The 24563-nt window shown below is 34.9% G+C and overlaps 1 protein-coding gene across 9 annotated transcripts in view; it reads right to left on the reverse strand.

Annotated features, from left to right (window-relative positions):
- Positions 1–2354: 2354 nt before the first annotated feature.
- The window catches only part of QKI (QKI, KH domain containing RNA binding), a 349081-nt gene continuing 326872 nt past the window's right edge, over positions 2355–24563 (reverse strand). For 4 of the 9 annotated variants that reach the window (XM_050949163.1, XM_050949164.1, XM_050949162.1 and 1 more), the window contains 4 exons: positions 17166–17253; positions 12934–13230; positions 10033–10107; positions 6024–8317 (listed from right to left, as the gene is read on the reverse strand). In XM_050949163.1, the coding sequence (XP_050805120.1) occupies positions 8283–8317; positions 10033–10107; positions 12934–13230; positions 17166–17253 (495 nt within the window). In that variant the 3' untranslated portion in view covers positions 6024–8282. Of the gene's footprint in view, positions 5444–6023; positions 8318–10032; positions 10876–12933; positions 13231–17165; positions 17254–24563 lie in introns of those variants that run through there. The other 5 variants (XM_050949161.1, XM_050949160.1, XM_050949159.1 and 2 more) reach the window with 4 other exon arrangements.

The raw sequence follows: 24563 nt of genomic DNA on the forward strand, positions 1-24563 counted from the left end.
CTATGAAACATATTTTGGTTTGATGCACAGTAAGATTATGTTCCAAGACGCTGATTTTCTGAAGTGTTGTTTTTGAAAAGTATATTGCTTCATCCAGTATTTATTTAAAAGGGTTTTGTTGTACTTCTGTTTACATTTACATAAAAATTTAAATTAAATGAAATAAAATATACTTATTTAAATTGACTCTATTTTGCTGGAAGGAATTGCAATGCTGTAGGTTTTCTTGAATACATGCCTTTTAAAAAATCTGAAAGACATTTTACCCTTCCAGAATTAAACACACAAAAAATTGTAACAATAGAGCAACACTGAAGTTATCAAGCTCAAGTGCCAGAAATTCATCTTAAATTGTTGCCTTTTTATAGTTGACAAGATTTTTAGTTAAGCCCTTAGCTATGGAGACCTGCACTCATGTTCAATAGTAACATTAATTCGTGTTAAAAAGAGTTATTTTGCTTTTAAGGCTTATTGTTTTCCTTCACTTTTAAAAAAAACAACCCTCAGTTCTCTTCTGGGCAAATGTTCATTACTATGCATAATTGACAATGAGATGAAAACGCCCACTGTGGGCAAACAATGACAGTAGTTCATGGATAATAAAAGATAATGAAGATCATAAAGTTGTATCATAAGCATCCAACTAATTGCCTCTGGAACAAAGATATTTTGCTATCCAAAAACTAACAATGTCTAGTCCCACCCTGGAAGTTTTAATCAAATTTGTAGACATTTCAAAGTTTAAACACTTGTCCTGCCTCAAACATTTGAGCATTTTCTATATAACTCTAAATTCATAGTTGTGATGTCACATTACTTGAATCATAAGGTTCTGATTTTATCCACTATGAGTTATTTTCTTTTTACACTGTTTCATTGAATTTTTGGATAGCAATGCATTCAGAGTATAAGCAGTGAATGGCCCCCAAAAGTACTTTTTTTGGTACACGTGCAGCTTGTTCTAGATGTATCAATTTTCTCTATTTTACAGTTGCATCTGTACAGTTCTGTCAATTAAACTAGATGTTTAAATGAATATTAAAAATATCTAGTTGCATATCAACATGCCTAACAAATTAATGCACAAACTACGTATTAATTAGTGCTAGGCCCAGTTTTTCTACATAAAATTAAAATTAACTTAAAAAAATCGGGAGAACTTTCCACTTTTTAAAATAAAAATTATTACAGTTTTGAACAGATGCTGATTTCTCATCTGAATTTTTATTCCCAGGCAAGTAGATCGCTAGTTCACAGAAAAGTAAACTGTCAATATCAGGGAAATAAGTGATATGCATCAAGAGTCTCCCAAGACAATAGCTGATAATTACTGTACATTTAAGCACAAATCTTTGAAGCCTAACTAGACTACAAACAAAACTTCAAATAGTAGAAAATTTTAAATATGAAGTTTCTCTGTAGAAGTTATTTGCATAGAAGCTCAAAACCAAAAACTTATTTACTACTGTGTTTTCACCATTTACATTTCCTGCATTCGTGTTGCTGTGGTTATCCACAGGTACAGAGATCACAGGTAATGAGCCCTGGTATTTGAAATGGCTATTTCTCAGTAATACAGTGCAACAGGTTTAGTATTTTGTACTTTCTGTAGTCATCAGGAAATGATCCAGCTTCATCTTTGGCTTTTCAGAAGTTGTACTCCCCTGAGCTAGGTGATAATGACAGACTACAGACGTACAAAAAAATTACATAAATAGTATGTCAAGTAGGAAATAAAACAATCTGCAGGAAAATTTTTGTGACATACTAGAAAAAAAGCCAGTTCCTTGCTTCAGATACACAAGAAGTATAGTCCAGTAGTAATGTGTGCTTATACAAAATACAAGAGAGTCACAAGATGTGACATTGAATCGTGTGCTTTAAATAAAGAATGGCAAATTTCAATGAGATTTACTGTGACATCAATATGGTTCAACAAAGAATCAAACTGGTTTCTCTGGGTACACCATCACATGATTTACCAATATACTGGCATCTTTGCTCGTTTGCTGTGAGCTGACAGTGATTATTTTAGAGAAAGAAAAAGTAATGTGTGGAATTAGTAATGCAGATGCTGAAAGGCAAGTGGCAAGACTACAAGAAGAATGCTTCAAATTATGCTACTTTGTTCCCATCTCTACTCCACCTAACCCCAAGGTAAAGGCCAGAATGACCAAAAGCCAATTTAATAGTAGTGTGCAGAATCTCAGCCGACAAACAACATAAATACAAGTCATGTGTTATCTGTGGTCACGTTCTTCAGGGTTAGTCCAGTAACTCAAGACTTTACATTCTTCCATCTTTGTTTATTTTAATTAAACATGTAATGGTTAATAAACAGACATAGTCCAGAGTTAGTAGGTTTGTATTATAACATTTATTAAAATAATGCTATGGGTTAATAGAAACAGCAAAGAACCAAAGAATTAAAATGCAAGCTATGTAAAAACCCAACTAAAACCCAAATATGTCTAATGTATTCATCCAGTAGCTAACTAAAAGCCCAAGAAAGACAACACTCCCAATATAATAAAGTACTGCAAAACAATTGGCAATTTTCAGTTATCAAAATTGTGGGTTTTGCATTTTTGTATCCTTTTTTCTCAATCAGGAAAAAAATTGAATGTTTTATATAACATACATATAAAACAAGATAGAAAAATACATTATAAACTTGTAACAATGGCTGTAAATACATTATCTTACATGTTTCTCATAGGCAATAGGTTGGTTATGATACATACACAGCATGAAACTACTAAGATAATAAAGAATAGACAAATACATGTCATCTGTACTGTTACATACAAGCGACACTCCCATCTACCCACTCTACAAAAATTTCATAATACTGTCAGAAAGAAGTCTTAAAACTACATATTTTAATAAAGAAAAATTCAATAAAGAATTATAATACTGAGAACCAAGGCATTCAGAGATTTCAAAAGTCATGCTTTTTTTTTAAGTTGATCCATAATTTTGTCAACTATGTTTTCAAAAAGTTTGTTCATTCAGAGCAAACATTACTATTACATGTCACAAAAAATGTCCAGGTTTATCATAGTTGAGATGAATCTGGATCAAATACTGGTATTGTTTTAGCAAATCTCTTCTCAAATGTTTGAGTGTCGCAGGTTTATTCAACCAAACAAACAAAAATCAAAATGGCACAGCATATATACTGTAAATTAAGTCAAAACAACTGTATGTGTAACAGGAAGACAAAGCTGGTGGCACGATAAACAAAAGCTAGCTGAATACAAAAGGATGAATGTCTATTGCATAGTAAATAAACTGATAATTGTTTCCAGGTGAGACAAGATGTTAGATGAGGTCACCATACAGGTGCTTAAACTGTAAACCCTCTTTCTTAGCTTACTATTGACCTTTGATTTGGAAGCTATGAAGGTTTTCAGGAGGAGAATAAGTTGACAACAGGGGAAATAAATTATCACCTGATATTTGCCAAGTCTAATACTGAGCCATTAGCAAACTGATACTTGCTCAATATTTTCAGAATTCAACACTATTCAAAAAAGCTTCTCAGCTGTTATGGTCTAGCTACATGAATTTCATGTGGTGCTAAAAGATAATACTGAATTATAGATGAATTTTTAAATAGTTAGTTAATGAGTCTTTCCTGCTTTTCTTTTGAATAAAAAGCAATAAACAATCAATATCAATCAAGCAGGGGCTGATGAGAAATGAATATCTTACACACTATTTGACACTATGGGAGCTGCTTACAAAATACTGGGACATGCTTAGGTCAGACTTAAAATTAGTTAAACATGTTCAATTTCATTATTCACCAAACTTTATTCTGTGGACAAGTTACAAGGTCTGCTATACTTGTCAATATTTCAAATCATGACAACTCCACACCATCCTCTGAACAAAATGGAGCATTTGCTGCCCTATAAACATTTGTTAGCTAATGCTCTGATTTAGAATGAGTCAGAACCCTTTGGTTTAGATTGAGCAAGTACATGAAACAAAATATGTTAACTATGGTCTGAGATGGTGAAAATGTTGCAAGACTAATGGGGGCCAGCATTTGATAGAAAAATTATCAAATGTTTCACATTATAAAATTTTGCAAAGTTGCATTATGCTACTATGGCAAAAATCAGGTATTTCAAATGGTCAACTCATTTGTCTTCCTTTCCCAGCTTCTTTTCACATACTGGGCGAGTAAGTGGCACGCATTAACTTGTTGTCTGAGGGAGGAGCTGATTATATGAGACATTTTACTAAATGACCATGAAGAAAATAAGGCACTTCCTTTTCTTTAGACTTATTCCAATACTTAAAAAATAAAAAAGAAAGACAAAAAGGCTCTTTTGGTCTTTTGTTTCTTGACAACCACCAGAAAAAATCATTTAATGAAATAAAGGGTTGTTTCTTTGTTCTTTTTTTCTTTTTTTTATAACACTTGAAAGTATAAAATGCTACATTTCCAAAAATATATTTTTTCTGCACCAGCACCCTTGTATAGTAAAAGTATCTACTTTTTTGTTCATTTTGTTTCAATGCACTACACTTTATCTACAATTTCATTACATGTATACAGCAAATAGGCAAGCATGGCTTTTACATCCTTAATGAAATTTTTCTATACAGGGAGGTTTAAAAAAAATATTTGAACAGTTTGCCCAGTAATGTGACACATAATGCATGTACCTTGTTCTCATGTAATCTTTTAAGAAAGTTTAAATATGGTTAAAGTAATCATAACTCAGATTTTGCTTTCATAGTGTTGCTGTTTTGTTCTTTGCATTAACATAGTTCTGAAAATTCACTGAAATCTATCTTTCATGGCACACGTTCTTTTAAAACATCCAATTTGGCAGGCAATAGAAAAAAGGCTGCAACTTTTGCCCTTTGAGGGCACTGGTAGTGACTAAACAGCAAGTCAAATTTTGAATACTTTTTGGAATCCCTTCACCAATGACATCCCTGACCAAAGGTTCATGCATGATGCATCATCACACAGTACATTCAAAGAGAGCTTTGACTTCATTATGAGAAGAAAAAGATTCCTAGAAGTCGCTCACAGTAACTGCCTCTGTCATCGGGTAGTTAAGGGACATCTGTCTCCATCACTTAAGTGAGGCCTTCTTACCGTTCGTTTAGGGTGGGACACTAAAGGATGATCAGTGCTGAGGGATGAATTGGACCTTATTGCTTTACTACTATTCAGTGCAGGTTCTAGAACCACTTTCACCCAAACAGGAAAAAAAAGCTGAGTTGGAGGACAATTAATTTCTTTGTCTTTTTTGTTAGATGGTAAGACGAACGGACAAGTGCCTCAGCTCGCTGCACTGAAGACAGGCAAGCAAAGGCGATTACCAGTTAACTGATCAGCAGGCAGGCATGGTCAGGTCATCATTGGGTGAAGAGTTCAGAGGTCAGAAGGTCATAGGTTAGTTGCCGGTGGCGGCTGGGTGGTTAGAAACAAAAACAAAACAAAACAAAAACAAAAAACAAAAAATCAAAATAAAAAAACAAAAAAGAGAAAGAAAAGATAGAGAAGAGATTAGTTTCAGCTAGTGACGGCTTAATGACAACATGAAAACTAATCACAACTAATAAAAAAAACAAGCATGTTTAATTCTGACGCACTGATTGACACCATCTACAGAATGCAATAAAATCATGACAGCCTTGTATCATGATTTGAACATGTGAAGGAGAAGCCCACTCCCACAAAACTGGTTAACAGGAAAAAATAGAAATAAAATACAACTAACAACTAATGGTTAGTAGCAGTCGATGAAGGAAACTGGAAAACAAAAACAATGAACAGTTTTTGGAACTTGGTAAAAGAATTTTGAAACAGTCAGCGCAAAGAATCAGTATCTGACTGCTATTAAGCATTAGTATTTTCCCAGGTGCAAGCATTAAAGCAACTATTAATGATGGATGTGATTATTAATAACTGTTTGTTAAAAGAAATGAATCTAAGGAATCTGAATTTTCATAAACAATTTGGCTTAACATAAACTATGGGCCAAACAAAGTTTCTTTTGTTCAATAAAATTTTTATTGCTTTTCAATTATTCTATTTACAAACAACATGGAATTTCTTGGCCTCATGATACAAAGCAATACTAAACTGTAGTCTAGCAGTGTAGGCATCATCATGGAAACCAGGTAAAGGCTAAGCCTATTACTTTAGCCAGCATTTTCCTGTTGAAAATACTATTTTACACATAGGACACTTTTAAAATGCACTTGCATGTAAACACTGTAAAAGTCTTGCCATTTTAAATTCTATACTTCAAAAGCTCTAAGTACATCAAAAAATAGAGAGTATCTAATCGATACTAATAAGGCATTTTAAAACTACAGACAGCTTTCTTTATTCATTTTCAAAGCTAATACTCTGCAAATACAATAAAATCTGACATTTCATATACATTCCTGCTTTATATTTTTATATTTTAAAAGAAGCCACCTGTAAATACTATTTTCTTTTGCAAAAAAAAAAAACAAACAAAAAACCACAAACAAAAACAAAAAAATTACAGTAAAACATAAAAAAGTTCTCAAGTGGAAAGTTATCATTCCCAATGTTCTTGAGCTGATCCTTCTTTAATCATTCTCTCTCACATTCTCCTTCACCAAACTTGGTCCACTTAACAGTAGTACAATTTTTAAGACTTGTTCAACAGCTTAATCATACCTAATAAATTCTGAGGTTTGATAGAGTTTTTGTACTGTTGCCATTCTGACTAAGGCAGAGGAGATGAAAGTGAGAAAGGTATTCAGTGCAAAATCAGATTTGTGCCATTTCATAATATGAAATCCAGTAGGTGTAATGTTCACAGATAGCATATTTTAATGATCTATATCATGGGTTGATTTACCTTCAACATAATAAAAATGGTTTCTATGGCCTATCATTTAGGATACAGTTTATAAACACTAAAAAATTACTACTGTAACTTAAATGAGACCACATGTTCCCTGAACTTCTTCAAAATTCTGCTAAGTGGGATTTTGTTTAAATTAAAACTGCTGTTGCAAATATAAGCAAAACAAAAATATAAATATTTAATGTGGCACAATCTCACCACTTTACAGGTATACGAAAAACACAGAATCTTAAAGCATTTTTGATACTGATTGCAATTTTGATTAAAACGGTATTAAAATTTTATATATAAATTATGTGACAATTGGTTTTGATAAAAACATTCAGAAAAATTATCAGCATTAGCATTTCTTGTGGAGTATATAATCAAAGTAAGCTACCTTTTTAAGATACCAGAACACCTGTGATACATCCTCTGCCAAGTCCCTGGCCTTCTACAGTACACACAGGTTTGTCAACTGTGCAACACCATTTACAGTTTATTACAATTAAATCAGTCAGTCTCTCTATTATATGAATCAAATTCAGTTTTGGATTATTTATAGAGCGGGATCTTATTCTTAGTAGAAATGAACTATACTTCTCAACCCTTCACCAATTCTAAATGCTTGGTTATAAGAATAACACATTTACATGTTTGGGGGCTCTTGTTTTAAATGCAGTGCTTATATGTAAAAAACTATGCAAAAAAACCAAAAACATACTCAAAGAGTGAATACAGCAGTACTATATAATATGAGAACCAGTTTAAAAGTTTTTTGTGTGATCTTAGACCCAATGAATGCATACTTATTTTAGTGATATTTAACAAGTGTTTAAAATGCTTTCGTATTGGAAAAATTAGTATTTCGGTTTGCTGACATTGCTTTTAAATACCAATAATGGCAAATTAATCAAAATGTGTGTCATGAATTGCACAGAAGGTACACATGGCAAGTGTTGATCAATTTTTGGTATTTTAATTTTACAGCAAATTTTTAAAACTCACATTAAGCTCCTCTATGTAAAATGTTTGTAGTATGCCAAAAGGTATTGTTTCCAAATCATACCCCTCTTCTAAATCTCCAAAGAGTGTGCATTGATATTCTGCTTTTTAAAATTTGTAATAAAATGAATTACAGTCTTTAAAAATATCTGTGCAATCTGTTGTTTGTAATGTAAGTTGCTATGGGTAATTCAGAACTCTATTCATCAGAACTTATCAGCATCATTTTAATGTAAAAAAATATATAGGTCACAGAACCATGTATGGTCTCCATGAATACCTCTCTGTATTCTTTTTTAAAAACATACAAATTAACTTTGAAGAGCTACACATATGGACAATTTACCATCAAAGAAGTGGCTGTGTTTCAGTAGAAGGTGAGATGATTCCAATATTTATTATTTTCAGTTCAATGATTTATAGTTGCAACCATTGCCAAGGCAGCTGAACAGCTGACACGAATTAAAAACAACAAAATTAGTAAATACTACATTGGTCTATTCAAATAAAGTAACCAACAGACTAAAAAAAAAAAACCTCCATGCCCTGCTACAATGATTTGGTCACCAGCTGTTCCAGGGAAATACCTGCCTAAACAAATACGCTTTTCAACTGTGGCATGAAGGACACCAAATCTGGGCTCTGAGAGACCATCAGTAGGAGCAGATTCTAGAGACATGGGCCTTGTCTAGAAATGCCCTGCTGCTCATCTTTCAACAAAGAATAAGAACAACCCAGCAGACCGTAACCACTGTGATGGGATATAAGGGGAAAAGAAATTTTTCAGGTAACTGTATAGATTTTATATATCAGCTTGTGCCTTTTATAAAGCATTAAAAAGGTAAAGGTGCTACATAAAATATAATAAATATCTTAGAGAGCCCCTCTCTCTGGTATTGATGTCCATGGTCTGTTAACAAATCAACAGAAGGAGAGAGGTGGAGTGTAGGCTAAAAATTCTATATTAGGAGTAGACATGCCTGTCACCTGAATTTGGCTTTAAGTATATCAAATCAAGGAAGCCTGTGGATATCCTATTTTGCTGAGAATAGGTCCTAGAATAATAATACTCAGCAATTTCAAAACACTTTGCATTTCAAAAGCATTGAACATACATTAATCCCCACAATACCCCAGGAGGTAAGGAAGTATCATCATCCTTAATTTATAGATGGGAAAACGTACACAGAAAGGTTAAGTGACTCGCACAAGGAGTCACTGGCAGATCTGGGATAAGAGTTTGGGTGTTCCAGTGCTGAACCTGCACTGCTTCCTAGTCAGTGAATGTCAATAAACCGAAAACATCACTTTTCTTAATAAGCTTAAGTAATTCATTCAAGGGTCCAAGGGCATACACAGATGGTAAGTTACATTTGATGAACAGGAGAAAAATGAAGATTTATTTTCCATTCATTGGTTAGTTAAGAGAGATGTCCAAATACTGGATGTCATCTCACCAACGGGACTTCAAAAGTTGCTTCTTCTTCAGACAATGTATTTTAGCAGCAAATGACAAATACCAAGAAATCCATTTTGGCAAAAGAACATAAAAGAATACTGACTTTACTGACTCAAACCCAACAATCTTTTGAAGTATTATCTTCACAGTCCTTATTTTGTTGAATTAAGTTAGATATCTGAGAACATGAATCTTCTTTAGAGTTATACAGTACAGTGGCTCAAACAGTTTACTAGAAAAAAGGAATCTAAATCTTCAGTTTTCTCCAGACAGGAGGCATTTATTCCTTTACTTCTTTCTCATTAAGCACCCATCCATTCATTTTATTTTTGCAACACCAATCTGATATTTCCACACCAATTAAAAGAGCAAGTTTGAAGGGAAAACCAATTAATGTAGCACTAAATTCTTACTTCCTGATGAAGCTGAATCCTATATAGTTCTTATAAAGGAAATCAGTTATAGCATTTTAAACATATCACATGATTTATATATTTTAATAGATGGGAAAGCTAAAGTAGTTTATACAATGTATTTAAAATTGTGAGTGTTTCCAAAGCTCTAAAATAGTGACGATTTAGATTTTTGAGGAAAAAAATATTAATGAACGGGTCAAAATATGGTATTTGGTTAACCAGCTGTGGTGTTGCAAATTTCATGTACACTCAAAGCATTTCTTATAAAAAAGAACTGCAGAACTAAACTAACCTCGGTCTGCGGTCACAATCCTTTGGTAAGGATGGACACGCATATCGTGCCTTCGAACTTTAGTAGCCACCGCACCTAGTTAAATTGCAATTACCAAGACAAAGTTAGAAAACATTCAAAGATAAACATTAACAGCAGGTTTAGCAAAATGGATTTAAGTGATCATTTACTACAAAATTCATTTTAAGAAAGCAACAAGTTAAGGCACAGTAGTTTCAAATCTTAACTTTAATATATGAAGTATATCTGTGCAGATTAATATTGCATTTATTTCAAACATCCTGGCCTTAACCTGTTTAATCCACTCATTTTCAATCCCAACATTACAGTATTTCATGAAATCTATTAGATCCAAGAACATTTAAGCTTTACTAGTCACATATTCACTGAAGTGCCTTTTTTGCAGCAGCACTACTTTAAATAATGCCATTTTTAATACTGAAAATTATTTGCTACCCTTCAGACCACTTCCAGTTTCTACCATTAAAAAAGTTTTAAAGCAATTCTTCATGCCTACAGATGTGGTTTTAAACTTTAAGTCAATAAAGTATGAACTGCAATGAATTAGGTGATTAGTAAAGCAAACAGTATAGAACACTTAGCAGTCAGTATATTACTATACACTCATAAATTACAGCTACTTTGTAATAATAGAGACTAAACCAAATTAATAGCACTATTTTATTTTATATCTATGTGCAAAAAAAGTGCAAGTAAGGTCACTGACTGCTAGGCTACTTTTTTTCAAGACTGCTGAAACTAAGCATTTGTTAAATTCAGATCTGATGAGGGTTCAGTTAAGACCGTTCTTGAATTCTTAGCCTTTCGTTGGGAAAGCCATACCTACAGATAAAAGGAAGGGAATTAAAAATTAGTCGCCAACTAAGATTTGACACTGATACCGACTTTCGCAACACCACCACCACCACCCATTTGTAAATTTTAAGGGAACTGCTTTAATATACCTAAATAGTTCACCACAAAAATGGGCAAAATATACATAAATATGTTACAAGGTAAAACTCAACAATAAACCATTTCAAATCTATCAGTTCTGTCAGCAGTGCACAAATTACTTTCAATTTCATTGCTCAAATGATAGAGCATGTATTAGAATCAGTGATTCTAGATTGCCCAGGTTACTTGGTATTATAATTGAAGTTCTTCAGTGAAAACTTATTTTCAGTTGTCAGCCAAAAGGGCATTTTCTTAGATAGCCCTACTCTATCTACATTATTTTTTTGTGCTCTAAGCAACACTGACTGTGCAGGAAGGATTCTGATACAATTTTTAGTAATTCTCCCCTTCCCCACTCTCTTTATATAAAAATCTTGCCTGAAATTCATAAAAACTCTCTGCATTGTATTAAGTTACTACCATGCAGTAACACATTTCATCATTATTTCTTTACTGCTCAACTATATCAAATGGTAGAGAGATTTGGTACTGGACTCAGCCAGTAGCTATAATGATACCTACCACATCAAAACTATCTCAATAGACCCTGTAAGTGCCAGTACAGAGGACTCAGAGGTGGAAAAACAACATGCACAGGGTTGCAGGAAAAATTAATAAAAAGGAAAAGATTTCCAAAAAGGTATAAAGTTACATTGTTACTAATTTATCTATAATATTTTTTGGCTATTTCAGAGACTATGCAATAGTCATAAGCTATTCTTGACTGCATTCTTTTGACCAATTAAATGTTTTTTAAAATGACTAGTGCTAAAATTGAAAATAAATTACTAAATACAAAAAAGTATGTTTTCCTATCCACAGTGCCAAAAGGAACATGTAAACACACATATGCACACACATACACAAAACATCTAGTAGTATTCACTTAATTGAGCATCGGCTTTTTGTATTTCTTTCAATAAGATATTGACTTCAAATCTTAATGTTCATTGTTCATTAGAGACTTTTAGAATTTGTGTAAATCAATAACTGCTGCTGAACAAACTTTAAAGATCAAATTCCTATAAGTCAACAAAATCATGCAGCACGAAGGTCATATACAATTTAGTAAAAGAACCAGAGAGTAAAGATTATTCAAATTCTGGAGGGAGTAGGGAGGAGAGAAATTGCATTGAAACAGTTTGTTTTATATTGACTGCTTAACTGGATTATAAACAGCAGATGTATTCTAGCCTTGATCTAGCAAGTCAATGGACTGAAATACCAGATATGATTGGCATTTCAGTCAACTCTATAAAAAAGGTGTCAGTAATGTTTCTAATTGCACTGTTCTAAAGCCACATCTTAAAAGAACTAAGTTTATTTACTGAAACTATTATTTTGTTTTCTGCTTAATCAGATTCATAGGTTCTTGCCACTAGATTAATTCATCAGATCTATCAAGGGAAACTATATTTTTAATTTTTTCCAAGATTTGTTTGATACCAGAAAATATTGTGCAAAATTAAAAATGATCTCTTAAATATTATTGTAAATTTATTTACAATTTAGGAAAGTGCATTCAAGTTTTTCATTTGAGACAGTACGAAGTATTTATATTTCAATTTCTATTTCCTTTTATTCTTATCTAAAAGATGTTTTCATTTGATAGCACTACAAAAAAACAAATGTATTATGATTTGATTAAAATAAACACACAATTTTGTTTTCAAAAAATTAAAAATGCTCCAAAATAAATACTGACCTTTTAAAGACATATGAATTTAGCAATCTATATAAAACAATTTTAGAGCTGCCCTTATTCAATGCACTTTTTCCTGGGCAATTTACGAGAATTTAAATGAAATAAAATAGGGTCAGAGCTCTCTTTCAAAAACAAAGTTTCAGTGAACCACTGACTCTCATACAATAGTAAAAGACACAATAAAGCAGCCTTAGAAAATGATCTACAATTCAGTTAATCATCTTAGTAGAGAAACTTACCTAATACGCCACTAGGTTCAATAGGATACTCAAGAATTGATGTCGCTGGTGCCAGTGTATAGGGATACTCATAGGGTGTGTAAATTAAACCAGCTTCAGGTCCTGGAGGAACTATTGCAGCAGTTGGATGAGGAGTTCCATTTGGCATGACAGCGGTCTGTATCTGTCTGATCAAAGGCATTATGGTAGGGCCAGCTGGCGTAGGAGTACGCAGGGCAGCTGGGGGGAGAACAGGCGCAGGCCCAGTAATAATCCTTGGAGCCTGGGCTGTCGCTGCAAGAGAAAAGGCAAGGGCTGCTACAGTAAGCAAAGAAATTTAGAAGGAAGTATGGAGATAGCAGTACAAAACATGAAAAGAATGGAAAAAAAGGGGAAAAAGTAGGAAAGAAGAAAAATAAAAGGAAATCATTAGTACATGCGCTGATCACACAGTGCCAAAGCACACCATTCAAATGCAAACAGCTTTCCATTTCTCAGTGTGCTTAAGTATGAACATGCAAAATAAAATAAGCCATTATAAAACAGTGAAGTAGATTTCTAAAACAGGTTACATAGCACAAAAGCTCAATTTAAATCACGTTTCTTTTACCTATGCTTTCAAGACTGCATGAGACTGAGACGCATGCAGGAAATATACGGAAAATACTGTTGTAATCATACATGGAATGTAAAATACAGTGTAACTATAGAATCCACAGATAGTCAGTTATGTAGAGCTTTCATACAAAATGAAAAATGGTTTCATAATACTTCTGTTTATATTAAAATTTTCTTTCAAAATACATAAAACCCCCTATGATCATTAGGGTTAAAGGTGACCTAGTAATTGTGGGTGTCCTTTTTTGCTTCTTTGTGATGAATGAAATAGGTCCAAAAAGATGATATTCTTCCTTCCCTCTTCCTCATTCTCAAAAATAAATATTTTTTTCCTACTTCCATTTTAAATTAGAAATTCATGTGTTTTTGACACTGTTTCCTAGAAGTGTAGGTTAGGAAAAAAAGTACTTAAAAAAAAATGGAGCTAACACTTCGTAATTAAATGCTGTTTAAAATATTTTAGCACCCAATGCAGACAGGTTTTAACACCTCTTGTGGGGTCAACCCTCAAGCTTAGATTTTATGGGCTTGTGTAAATACAGAATTGCAATGGTTTAACTTAAAGAATGCTTTTTAAATGATTTAGTTAAACCTACATACAGGTGGTTGGAAAACCCAAAATTTTCCTGCGAAAAAATTCATTAGAAAAATGCCCTTTAGAATTCTTTTGACAGAAAATTTTCAGGTTTTCTGCAGAAGCTTTTGAAATGAAATAAAAATTGTATTTCATGTAGCCTTCAAATTTCTTTTTCCTGGAAACTGAAAAATTTCTGTTTTCCATTTTTGTTTCTGGATTTTCAGACTTTTGATATGTCAAAATGAAAAGAAAAATTAAGTTACATTTCAAAGTATCTATTCAAAATTAAAAAATGCTAGAAACTGTTCAGGTGAAAAAAACCAAAAATTAGAATAAGCTCTAGTTAACCTGCTGCATGGGCATTCTTATTCTGGTTTACCTTAAGTCAGTTAGAAACAGGTTTAAGGTCAAATGAAATAAGCCACTCAATCCAATATAAAAGTGTCCAGAAAGGGATTGCATCAGTTTAACTAAACAACTGGTTTAATGGCTGGTTTATTAAAAAATTCAACCCAAAATAATACAAGGTGCGAAATGAATCCAATTTAAGCCTGGTCTACACACAGTATAACTACGCTGGGAGTGTGATTGTTTTGCCAGCTTATACCAATAAAAACCTAGGCTGTGTCTACTCTGCTACTTTTAGCGCTAAAACTTTTGTTGTTCAGAGGCATGAAAAAACACTCCCTTGAGCAACAAAAATGTTAGCACTGAAAAGCGCCAGTAAAGAAAGCTACCACCGTTTGTTGGCGGGGGGGTGGGGGGTGGAGTGGTGTTTGTTTGTTTTTTAAAATCACTGGGAGAGCTCTCCCCCAGCGATAAAGTATGTCTACGCTGCCCACATCACAGCGCTGCCGCGGCCATGCTGTAACCTGAGTAGTGTAGACATACCTCTAGTGTGAACATAGTTATACCAGTATAGCTTATTCCCTTCTCAAACAAAAATAAGCCATATTGGTAAAAGCACTTTCATATTGGTAAAACTGCAATTTCACTAGGACTAAGTCTACACTACAGAATGTATGTATGCTGGCCAGTTTGTAGATTTGAAATGAAATATGAAAACCCTCCAACTCTGTGCGTCTTATGTTTTCAAAATTTCATTGCAGACACAATGTACAACAGAAACTTTTTCTGCCAGTGAAGGACCAAAGCCTCCCTGAACAACATTAGCTATGCTGACTGAAGCACTCTTACGTCAACACAGTTGCGTCTATCTGGGGTTTTGTACCCATAGCAGTATTGGAGAGGGGTGTCTCTCCCCTTCTTTCCCCAGCATCTGATAAATATAGCTTGCCAGAGAAAGTTCTAAGTTTAGACAAGACCTTGGGGAGTCATATTGTTTTAATTATACCTTTATAGTTAAATCAGTACAACCTTTGTGCGTAGACCAGGCCTTATTTCAGTGCATGGTTTAACCAACCTTTGTCAAACCTGTGTAAGTTTACGTTTTTAAAAGCCTACAGTCCACAGATATTAAGTGACTGAAACCTGAGTGACAGGGCCAGGTTTTCTATTCACAATTTTCAAAACTGTGCTTTGTTTTTATTAAGACAAATTTAACTCAAATGCCAGAATAAGCAGTAGGAAGAAAAGCTCTTTTGTTAAAGATTAACTACTCTGCTCCTTTGATTATGGAAAACATTCACCTCCACAAAATCTCGGTTTTTCAAGACAGGCTTCCAATAAAGGAAGATTTGACATTCCTGACAGATTTTAAGGAAGAGAAAAAAAGCAGGTCCCTCTCCCACCACAAAGTCTTTAAAGTTTTGTTCTTTTTTTTAAAAGCAGAAAGCAGAAAAAAAGGCACAAATCCAATTCTTCTCTCTCTTCAGGTTCCCATTATCAGGTCTCACCTGAAGATGTTCAAGTGGCTAAACCTAACTGGAATTCTCTCTCTCACTGGTTTGTTTGGCATATAACTACCATTCATATAAACTGTAACAGAAGTTCACATGTAGAAGGACAATTTTTGCAAATATCAGTATGCCCTTAATGAAAAAGTTGACATGACTGTGGTTACATTTGACACCTGTATCAGCGAGAGTAAAGGTTTGAGAATGATTTTAAACTTTGAATTTTCATTAACAAGCTTTTACATTCTAACATGGAGAAAAGAGTTTATACCATAAAGAATAGCAGGCACATGTCACAAGTACTCTGATAACCAAGTGCATGCCATTCAGCTTCAAGTATAAAACTGTACATACATGCATGCTCGAATCAATCTAATGGAAGAAGAATTGTTACAAAAAGGCTCATTACACCACTGATCTCTGTGAACTTGCATGTGATATCAGTTAATGAATCACTGGAAAAACATAACATTAAGGAAACATGCAAGCAAGATGACAGGAAGGAATATAATACAGAAAATGTTACTCATGTTATCTTGGACAACTGTTACATTCCCTTAAATCTCTCTAAAAAAGGTGAAAAGGAATCTATCCTCTTTTACACATGGCAAGAAATAAAATTATAAGGAATACCATAGCTTCTACAGTTTACAAAACATAAAAGAGCTGGTCTACACTGAAAAGTCACATCAATATAGGTGTCTCTCTCATGGGTCTGAAAAATCCACACCCCGATAGACATCATTAATCCACACCCCTGATAGACCTTCAATGAAGTCAGTGCCAGGCTAATGGAAGAATTCTTCTGTGAACCTAGCAACCACCTCTCAGGGAGATGGAATACCTGTAGCAATGGGAGAACCCATCCTGTCTCTGTAGTAAGTGTTTATACTGAATTGCTACAATGGAACAGCTGTGCTACTGTAGTGCTTTAAGGGTAGACATAGCCTAAAATGCTTGCTTTTAGGGCTGAACTTTGATCAGAGTTAAAAAAAATACTTATTTTAAAAAAATGTTTCAATTCAGACATACTGACAGGAAAACAAAAATCAAAATATCTTGAATTTGCAACAGTAGTAATTACACGGTCTCAATCTCATCAACAGATATGCAACTGTGCATTTGCCAAAAGGAGAAAAGTTGGGCAACAAAACCTGTGGTGACTTCTCTCCTACTGGCCCCTAAAATTTTGTCATGCTTACGTGATTTGATGTTGGCGTCTCTGTAAGTGCCATTCAGAATTGCAAGTTCCATTAGCTGCATCTTTTTAAGGCTGTCTTCTCCCTCTGCCTGCATATGAAAAGTAGGAAAGAACGTTAGACTAACATTTTATTTTATGAGCCAAACCTGTGCCTAGGACTTGAGAGAGAAAAAAAAAAAGAGACATTTCTCTGAGTTTGAATGGATGGAAACATTTATATTACAGATAAGCCTTATGGGAATATTAGTGTATTATTAACCTCCATGGATCTGAAAGTATTAAAACTGTATGTAGACCTCCAATAATTGGTACTGGATGAACATCATATAAAAGTGAATAAAAGAAAAGTAAAAAATTACCAAAACAGAGCTAAAGTTTAAATCTGTGTTTGAAAGGGCAATTTTAAGATTTTAAATGAAGAGGTATTAACTTCTAAATACTTGTAGAAGGTATTTGGTTGGTGGACTAAATGAAAGAAAATGCAAATATTAAATAATTGGGGCTTAAATAAATGTGCTTTTATTATGCCAGATATTGAATATTACATAAAAAGAAATAATTTGGGCAGCTATTCTGAACATTAAGTCTACAACTGTTGAAAGTTAACATTCACGTCCACAAACAGTTTCAAATTCTGAACTAAAATAGGCCAAAATCAGCCAAATAAAGCTTGCAGTTAAGTTGGTGCAAGTTCCTTGAATTTCAGCAGCGATGTAAATGCTGATGCAAACTGGTCACAAAACAAAAATAAGTAGCAAAGTAATATAACTTGTAATCATTTTGTATTCCTAATGAATTCCAAACCTGTGCAATTTACATGTGAGGGTTCAGGAAGATGAATGTACTAGAAAGTAATTAACAATAGATTGTATAATACTAAAACAGTCTCACCTCCACCAAATTTGGCCTGTCCTGCAAAACATTTAAACACATACTTAACTTTAAGTATGTGAGTAATCCCACTAAAGTCAATGCAAATTGTTTTGCTGGGTCGAGGCCTTAATCCAAGCACCAAACCCAAAACTACACAACCAACATCAGCCATGGCAAAAAAGGACACAATACCTAGTTTTCAAATAAAAATTATACCTGTTTATACTAGATCTGGAATTTAGTTCCCACAGAATACCTAATCATCTTAAACTGAGCTCACTTTGTGCACTAACTAAATGAAGAATAGGTGTAAATTACGTTTTATTGACACACACACACATTTTCTGGTTAAGGTACACTTGTGTTATTTACACCATTTATGTTACTGTTGGAATTTGGCTCAGAGTCTAGATCCTCTCTCCTCTCCAATATGTATCCCATTGTCAACAATAATATTGTCAATTATTCTCAGTAAAAAGTAAAGGAAGGAAAAAGAGAACTGAGTTTCAATACTTTGTATAACTCAAAAGCAGTAAGTAACACTGGTACTGTTTCACGTGTTTTATTCTAAAAAATTGTATTTTCATACCTTGAAGAAGCCTTTAATACATTCAGTATCGTTTCCAATGTGTTAAAACATTTTATGATCCAGTATCAAAACAAAGTTATCACATAATAGCTCTAGCATCTTTCCTTCAGTACCTTACTGCTGGTCTAAAGGTAATGGAACAGCTACTCATTTAAGTTCACTTGTAACTTGCTAAACAAAAATAGTACTTTTGTCTAATTTGCAATAACAAATTTCCCAATATTAATGTCATACACTTCCATTAGCAGAAATACTGCTATTTTCTTAACTTGCATTCCACTATCCAGATAGCAAAACAACGTTTATTGGAGATTAAAAAGATGTGTATACTTGGTTATATCACTATGCCAGGTCACCACTTTATAATTTAAAAAAAGATGTGTATACTTGGTTATATCACTATGCCAGGTCACCACTTTATAATTTAACAATGTTACAATTAACACATGATGATCTCTCAGGGATTTAAAGCTGGATGGAATATTGGCAATCTAAAGTGCCAGCCTGAACATATTTTGTCCTTCTGAAAAGTTGGCTAACTTTGTAGTTGGGGAATTTTTAAAAAAGTCACCTATCAAATATATTTTTGCAGATATTTAGGTCAATATTTTAAAAAGTGATTAGTGATTGAGTTATTTAATACTGGGGTGCCCAACTTAACATTTTAAAGGGGCCTGTTTCAGAACGTATTGCTCCCCTACACTCAAAATCAGGTCCCTTTAAAGTGACACAGGTTAGGTGTCCAAAAACAGAGGCATCCAAAATTGCCAGTGACTTTTTAAAAACTTGGGAAGAGTTCAAGGTAAGGAAGGGTACCTTTTTCTATTTCCTTTCTTCTTAACTTGAACATTTGGGGCAGGTAGGTAATTAATTAAGATTAACCATTATTGCATATTTCCAGTAACTACTGTTCATAACTCTGTTACAATATGGCAATAATTCCATTCACATTTTGTGAACAACTTGGAAAGGAAAGGAGCATGTCTACCTAGAGGAGTTCCAAAATTTTTGGTATATATTTCATGCTGATTTAAGGAAATAAATAATCATTATAAATATTTTATTCCAACCACAAAGGAAAAACCTATTTAGCAAATTATGAAGGCACAGAGTCAGGAGAAAGTCTGCATATTCATGATCATATCTAAGTATACCTGTAATACCATGAAGAGTGTGTTCTGACACAAACTTTTTTTTTTTTTTGCAGTTTATTAACAAAATAATTTGATGCAACTGTTAGAGTTCAAGACTATATAAACTTTACATTTTCATAACTTATGAAAATTCACTAATGATCTCATTCAAGTACTTTCATCATCACAACCACAAAATAGGCTATGTACAGTATCCTTACATATATATATATACTATATAAAACTTCTGTTTTGGGTAAAATATGCAGAATAGGCTAAACCTATAAGAGATGTAGGTTCCTTCTGATATATTGTGATTAGTGTGTGGTGGCATACATAGATTTTAGACTTGTTTGATCCTAATATTTCTGGAAAAGTAAATGCTTTTTCAATTTCCTCTTTAACTGCAAATCGTACCATTAAATGCAGTCCCAGGCTTCACTTACTTCTCATACTAATTGAAATCATACTTTTCAGAATAGTAGTTATGATATTCCTTATCTAGTATACTCTGAATTTTCAAATAGGCTAAGTGTTAAGAAAGTTATTGTAACTGCTGGTAGTTATCACTGCTGGTAAATTGGTCAGAATACATGTAAGAAGCTAATTACGATGCACTAAACTGAACAAGAGCTTACATTAGTCTTTTTTCTACTGTTACTTATGGTAGCACTATAACTGACCATATCATTATACGGATGCTATTTAACTATTTTCTATTTTATTTTAATAATAAGCTGACACTTGTATTCTGATTTTTCATTTCAGTACCAATCTATATTTTTGATAAAGGCTTTCAGTTTTAGTAAATATCTGGAACATCAACAAGAATCTAGCTTTTCTCTGAAGCGATGTGCAACACTGATATTAATGAAATGCAAAAGATCAAGCATAGTACCATTAATTATTACCAGAACTTGAATTTCTTCCAAAATCAGCTTAGGGAACTGATCTGAGTTATTAATATGTCTGTGTAGGTGACAAATCTTACATTACACTCCCTGGAAGATCTCGATCAACTGCTAGCTGCTGAATATACTTCAACCATGATGAAAACCTTGCTAATATAACGATCATAGCTAGCAAACTTCCAAGGAAGCAAAGGTGTAGAGAAAAACAATACATAGCTGCTTAAGTAACAAGCTTTAAATAAAATTGTTACAATCTCCTTGGACCTGTAACACGTTTTTATATAGATCAGTGAGTTTCCTATAGTAAGAGGAACTATTTAGAATTTATACAAAAACAGACATGACTGTCAACTGTTCATTCTTGGCCTTCTCTGCAGTACTGCTTAACCTCTAACACCTTCATCTAATTTTATACAGCCTCAAGATCACTTTTTATAAATTTCTGCTTCAAAAAAATGTGATACGTCTACTTGGACATGGTACTTCACTGTTATAGGATCTGGAACTTGGAATGCCACATCAGCAGCTTTTGCAGTTTTAGTTTGGATTTTTGAACAGTATATTACATACAAAAGAAAAACACTTAAAAAAAACAAAAAACTTCAGAAGTGCTAATCACATGGGCATGATTCCAACTCTTCCCAGAAGATGGCACTGTTTATTACATAATGCTACCACCTCTAGGCATAGGTGGTTATCTTGTCACTACATTGCTCTACCTGTATTGTTTAATAACTTGTATCTGATTATGCATTAACTTGTCACAGTTGCTTGCTACCTCTTTTCAAACTTCCAAGTACAAAAGTGTTCAGTGCCATTTTATGTGCACACACATCCTGTACTATCAAATCCTCCACTCCAGTTTCATTGGCCCTTGTTCTTCAGCTGCCAGAGACTAGTTTTAGCAACACAGAATGCAGAAATGGGCATGTGCTGTTGTGTGACCTGTCCTCTCTCTTCACAGCTGACAACTGATCAAATGAGACACACTGATGCAATCTATTTTAGCTCCAGGCATTTCTGCAGGCACTCTCTGCTGAAGCAAAGAGGGGTTGCATCAACGATACAAAGGCAATCTCTAAAGGGACAGAACGCTACCTGTTCAGTATCTACAACAAAGCCCAGTCATTTGTACTGAGAAGAAGCTGCTTTAAGCAAACATCAATAAGGTCACTTAAGCCAGATTTGCATTGCTTAGTTTAAGCTCAAGTGATTCACTCAAGCCTTTCATCCTCTTAATTCTTCAATGCTTCCCTTGTATTTCTTAGGTACAATATAACATGCAGATTAAATTATGAAACAGTTTGGTACCTCACTGTTGAAACATCACTTTGCAATGGGAACATTCAAGTCTCCTTACTGAATGAAAAAGACTGAACGAATATAGGTAGGAATTCCCTAGCAAGGTACAATGTATATTGAGAGAAAGCATACTGTACGCCCTGTTTACATTTTGCAAGAATTTCTCACTGATGCTAATAGCAGTCCAGCTGCACCTGTGGTAGCAATGTTAGGAGCTACCAACGGCATTTTAAGCAATGTGCCATCTCATCAGAGCACAGTGGGCTTAAAATGGGCACAGTGCTTAAAATACTAGCAATAGCTGCCTGCCCATCTATAACAGGGCTCTTGAAATTACTAATATCTGTGGAGCTGGTGTTAGAAACTGCTGGAAACTTTTTGCATAATTTCTGTTGTGAATACAATCATAATTTCTATGTTATTGCATGAATCCGAGTTTAGAATTCTTGTCTCTTGGGCAGAAAAGGACTGGAAAGAGGAGATTTATGGCTGCTGATGCTATTATATTACCCCTCTCTAATCAGTATTAAACAATAAATGTTCATGAGAGCAAAGAGACACTTTTAATGAGATTTTAAAAGAAACATATAAAAATTAAAAATATTGACTACCACTAAATCTTATTGTCAAGATTAAGCCTAAGTCCCAGGTTTGAAATACCCAGTCACCTTGGGACCACATGTTCAAAACTGCCCCTTCATCTTGTTGCGGCAGATAAACTGAATACTACACAAATACATGTGTTTACCTGTATAACAGGCATCCACAGAGATCCATACATGCATAGATGTATGGGTAGGGCTGACAAGGAAAAAAAGGAATATTGAAGGAAATGTGCATTACGTACATTAATTCCAGCGAGGTACTAAAAATATTCAAATACAGCATATTAAAAAATGTACTACCTTTCACACTAAATGTGTACTACCCCACACAGTTAAGGTAAGGTAAGGGCTTTCAAAATGTATTTACTGTTAATGTACCTTATACAGGTTCCTGGAAGAAGCGTATCTTGCTCATGCAAAATTACATCTACTAAATGAGCTTGCTAAAGCATACAGTCAACATTTGGAAAGTAGTGGAGGAGAGGGATCAGGTTAAGTGCTTATTTTTGGTATATTGTGTGGGTTTCAAACTATACTGCCATTATTTTAAACCCTCAGATGGCCTAAAGTATTTAGAACAATTATTTAAAACCCACCAATATACTAAAACGAATGGCATTTACCTTGGACTCCATCCCATCCCTTAAACTGAATTCGTGGTTCAAGAGATTTATATCTGGGGTATAAAGTCACATTGCATGAGAACTAATGATCTAATACTTTGAGAGCTTTGAAGAAAGGGAGAGCTTAAGAGAGAATTAGTTTCAAACTACATGATTTGCTTTCTGTCGGAGATCCTAGCAAGTACTCCCCTTAATGGCCATGTACTAGGATTACTGTGAGGAGAATCCAAGCCTGTGTGCTTTGGATACCTTGAGGTGTGAAACATTTAGGGTATGTCTACATCTACAATTTTGCAGCGCTGGTTGTTACAGCTGTATTAGTACAGCTGTATAGGGCCAGCGCTGCAGAGTGGCCACACTTACAGCAACCAGCGCTGCAAGTGGTGTTAGATGTGGCCACACTGCAGCGCTGTTGGGCGGCTTCAAGGGGGGTTCGGGGAACGCGAGAGCAAACCGGGGAAGGAGACCAGCTTCGCCGCGGTTTGCTCTCGCGTTCCCCGAACCCCCCTGCAAACCGCAGGGAAGGAGACCTGCTTGCTCGGGGGTTCGGGGAACGCGAGAGCAAACCGGGGAAGGAGACCAGCTTCGCCGCGGTTTGCTCTCGCGTTCCCCGAACCACCCTGCAAACCGCAGGGAAGGAGACCTGCTTGCACGGGGGTTCGGGGAACGCGAGAGCAAACCGGGGAAGGAGACTAGCTTCGCCGCGGTTTGCTCTCGCGTTCCCGGAACCACCCAGCAAACCGCAGGGAAGGAGACCTGCTTGCACGGGGGTTCGGGGAACGCGAGAGCAAACCGGGGAAGGAGACCAGCTTCGCCGCGGTTTGCTCTCGCGTTCCCCGAACCACCCTGCAAACCGCAGGGAAGGAAACCTGCTTGCTCGGGGTTCGGGGAACGCGAGAGCAAACCGGGGAAGGAGACCAGCTTGATTACCAGAGGCTTCCTCAGGTATGCTGGGATACCTGCTTATTCCACGGAGGTCAAGAAAAGCGCTGGTAAGTGTCTACACTTGATTACCAGCGCTGGATCACCAGCGCTGGATCCTCTACACCCGAGACAAAACGGGAGTACGGCCAGCGCTGCAAACAGGGAGTTGCAGCGCTGGTGATGCCCTGCAGATGTGTACACCTCCTAAGTTGCAGTGCTGTAACCCCCTCACCAGCGCTGCAACTTTGTGATGTAGACAAGCCCTTAGAGACTTAGTAGGCTGTAGCAGTTTCTACCTTGGGCCTCTCTGGCACACTTCCTAGGCACTGACTACCAGTATGATAACCCTTCTCAGAAATGGAGCTCCTCAGCCCACCTGCCCTAAGCTTCTAGGACCAGCATTCACCTCAAGATATCTGAAGTTACTTAACATATGCTC

The sequence above is a fragment of the Gopherus flavomarginatus genome, chromosome 4 (assembly GCF_025201925.1).
Source record: "Gopherus flavomarginatus isolate rGopFla2 chromosome 4, rGopFla2.mat.asm, whole genome shotgun sequence".
NCBI lineage: Eukaryota > Metazoa > Chordata > Testudines > Testudinidae > Gopherus > Gopherus flavomarginatus.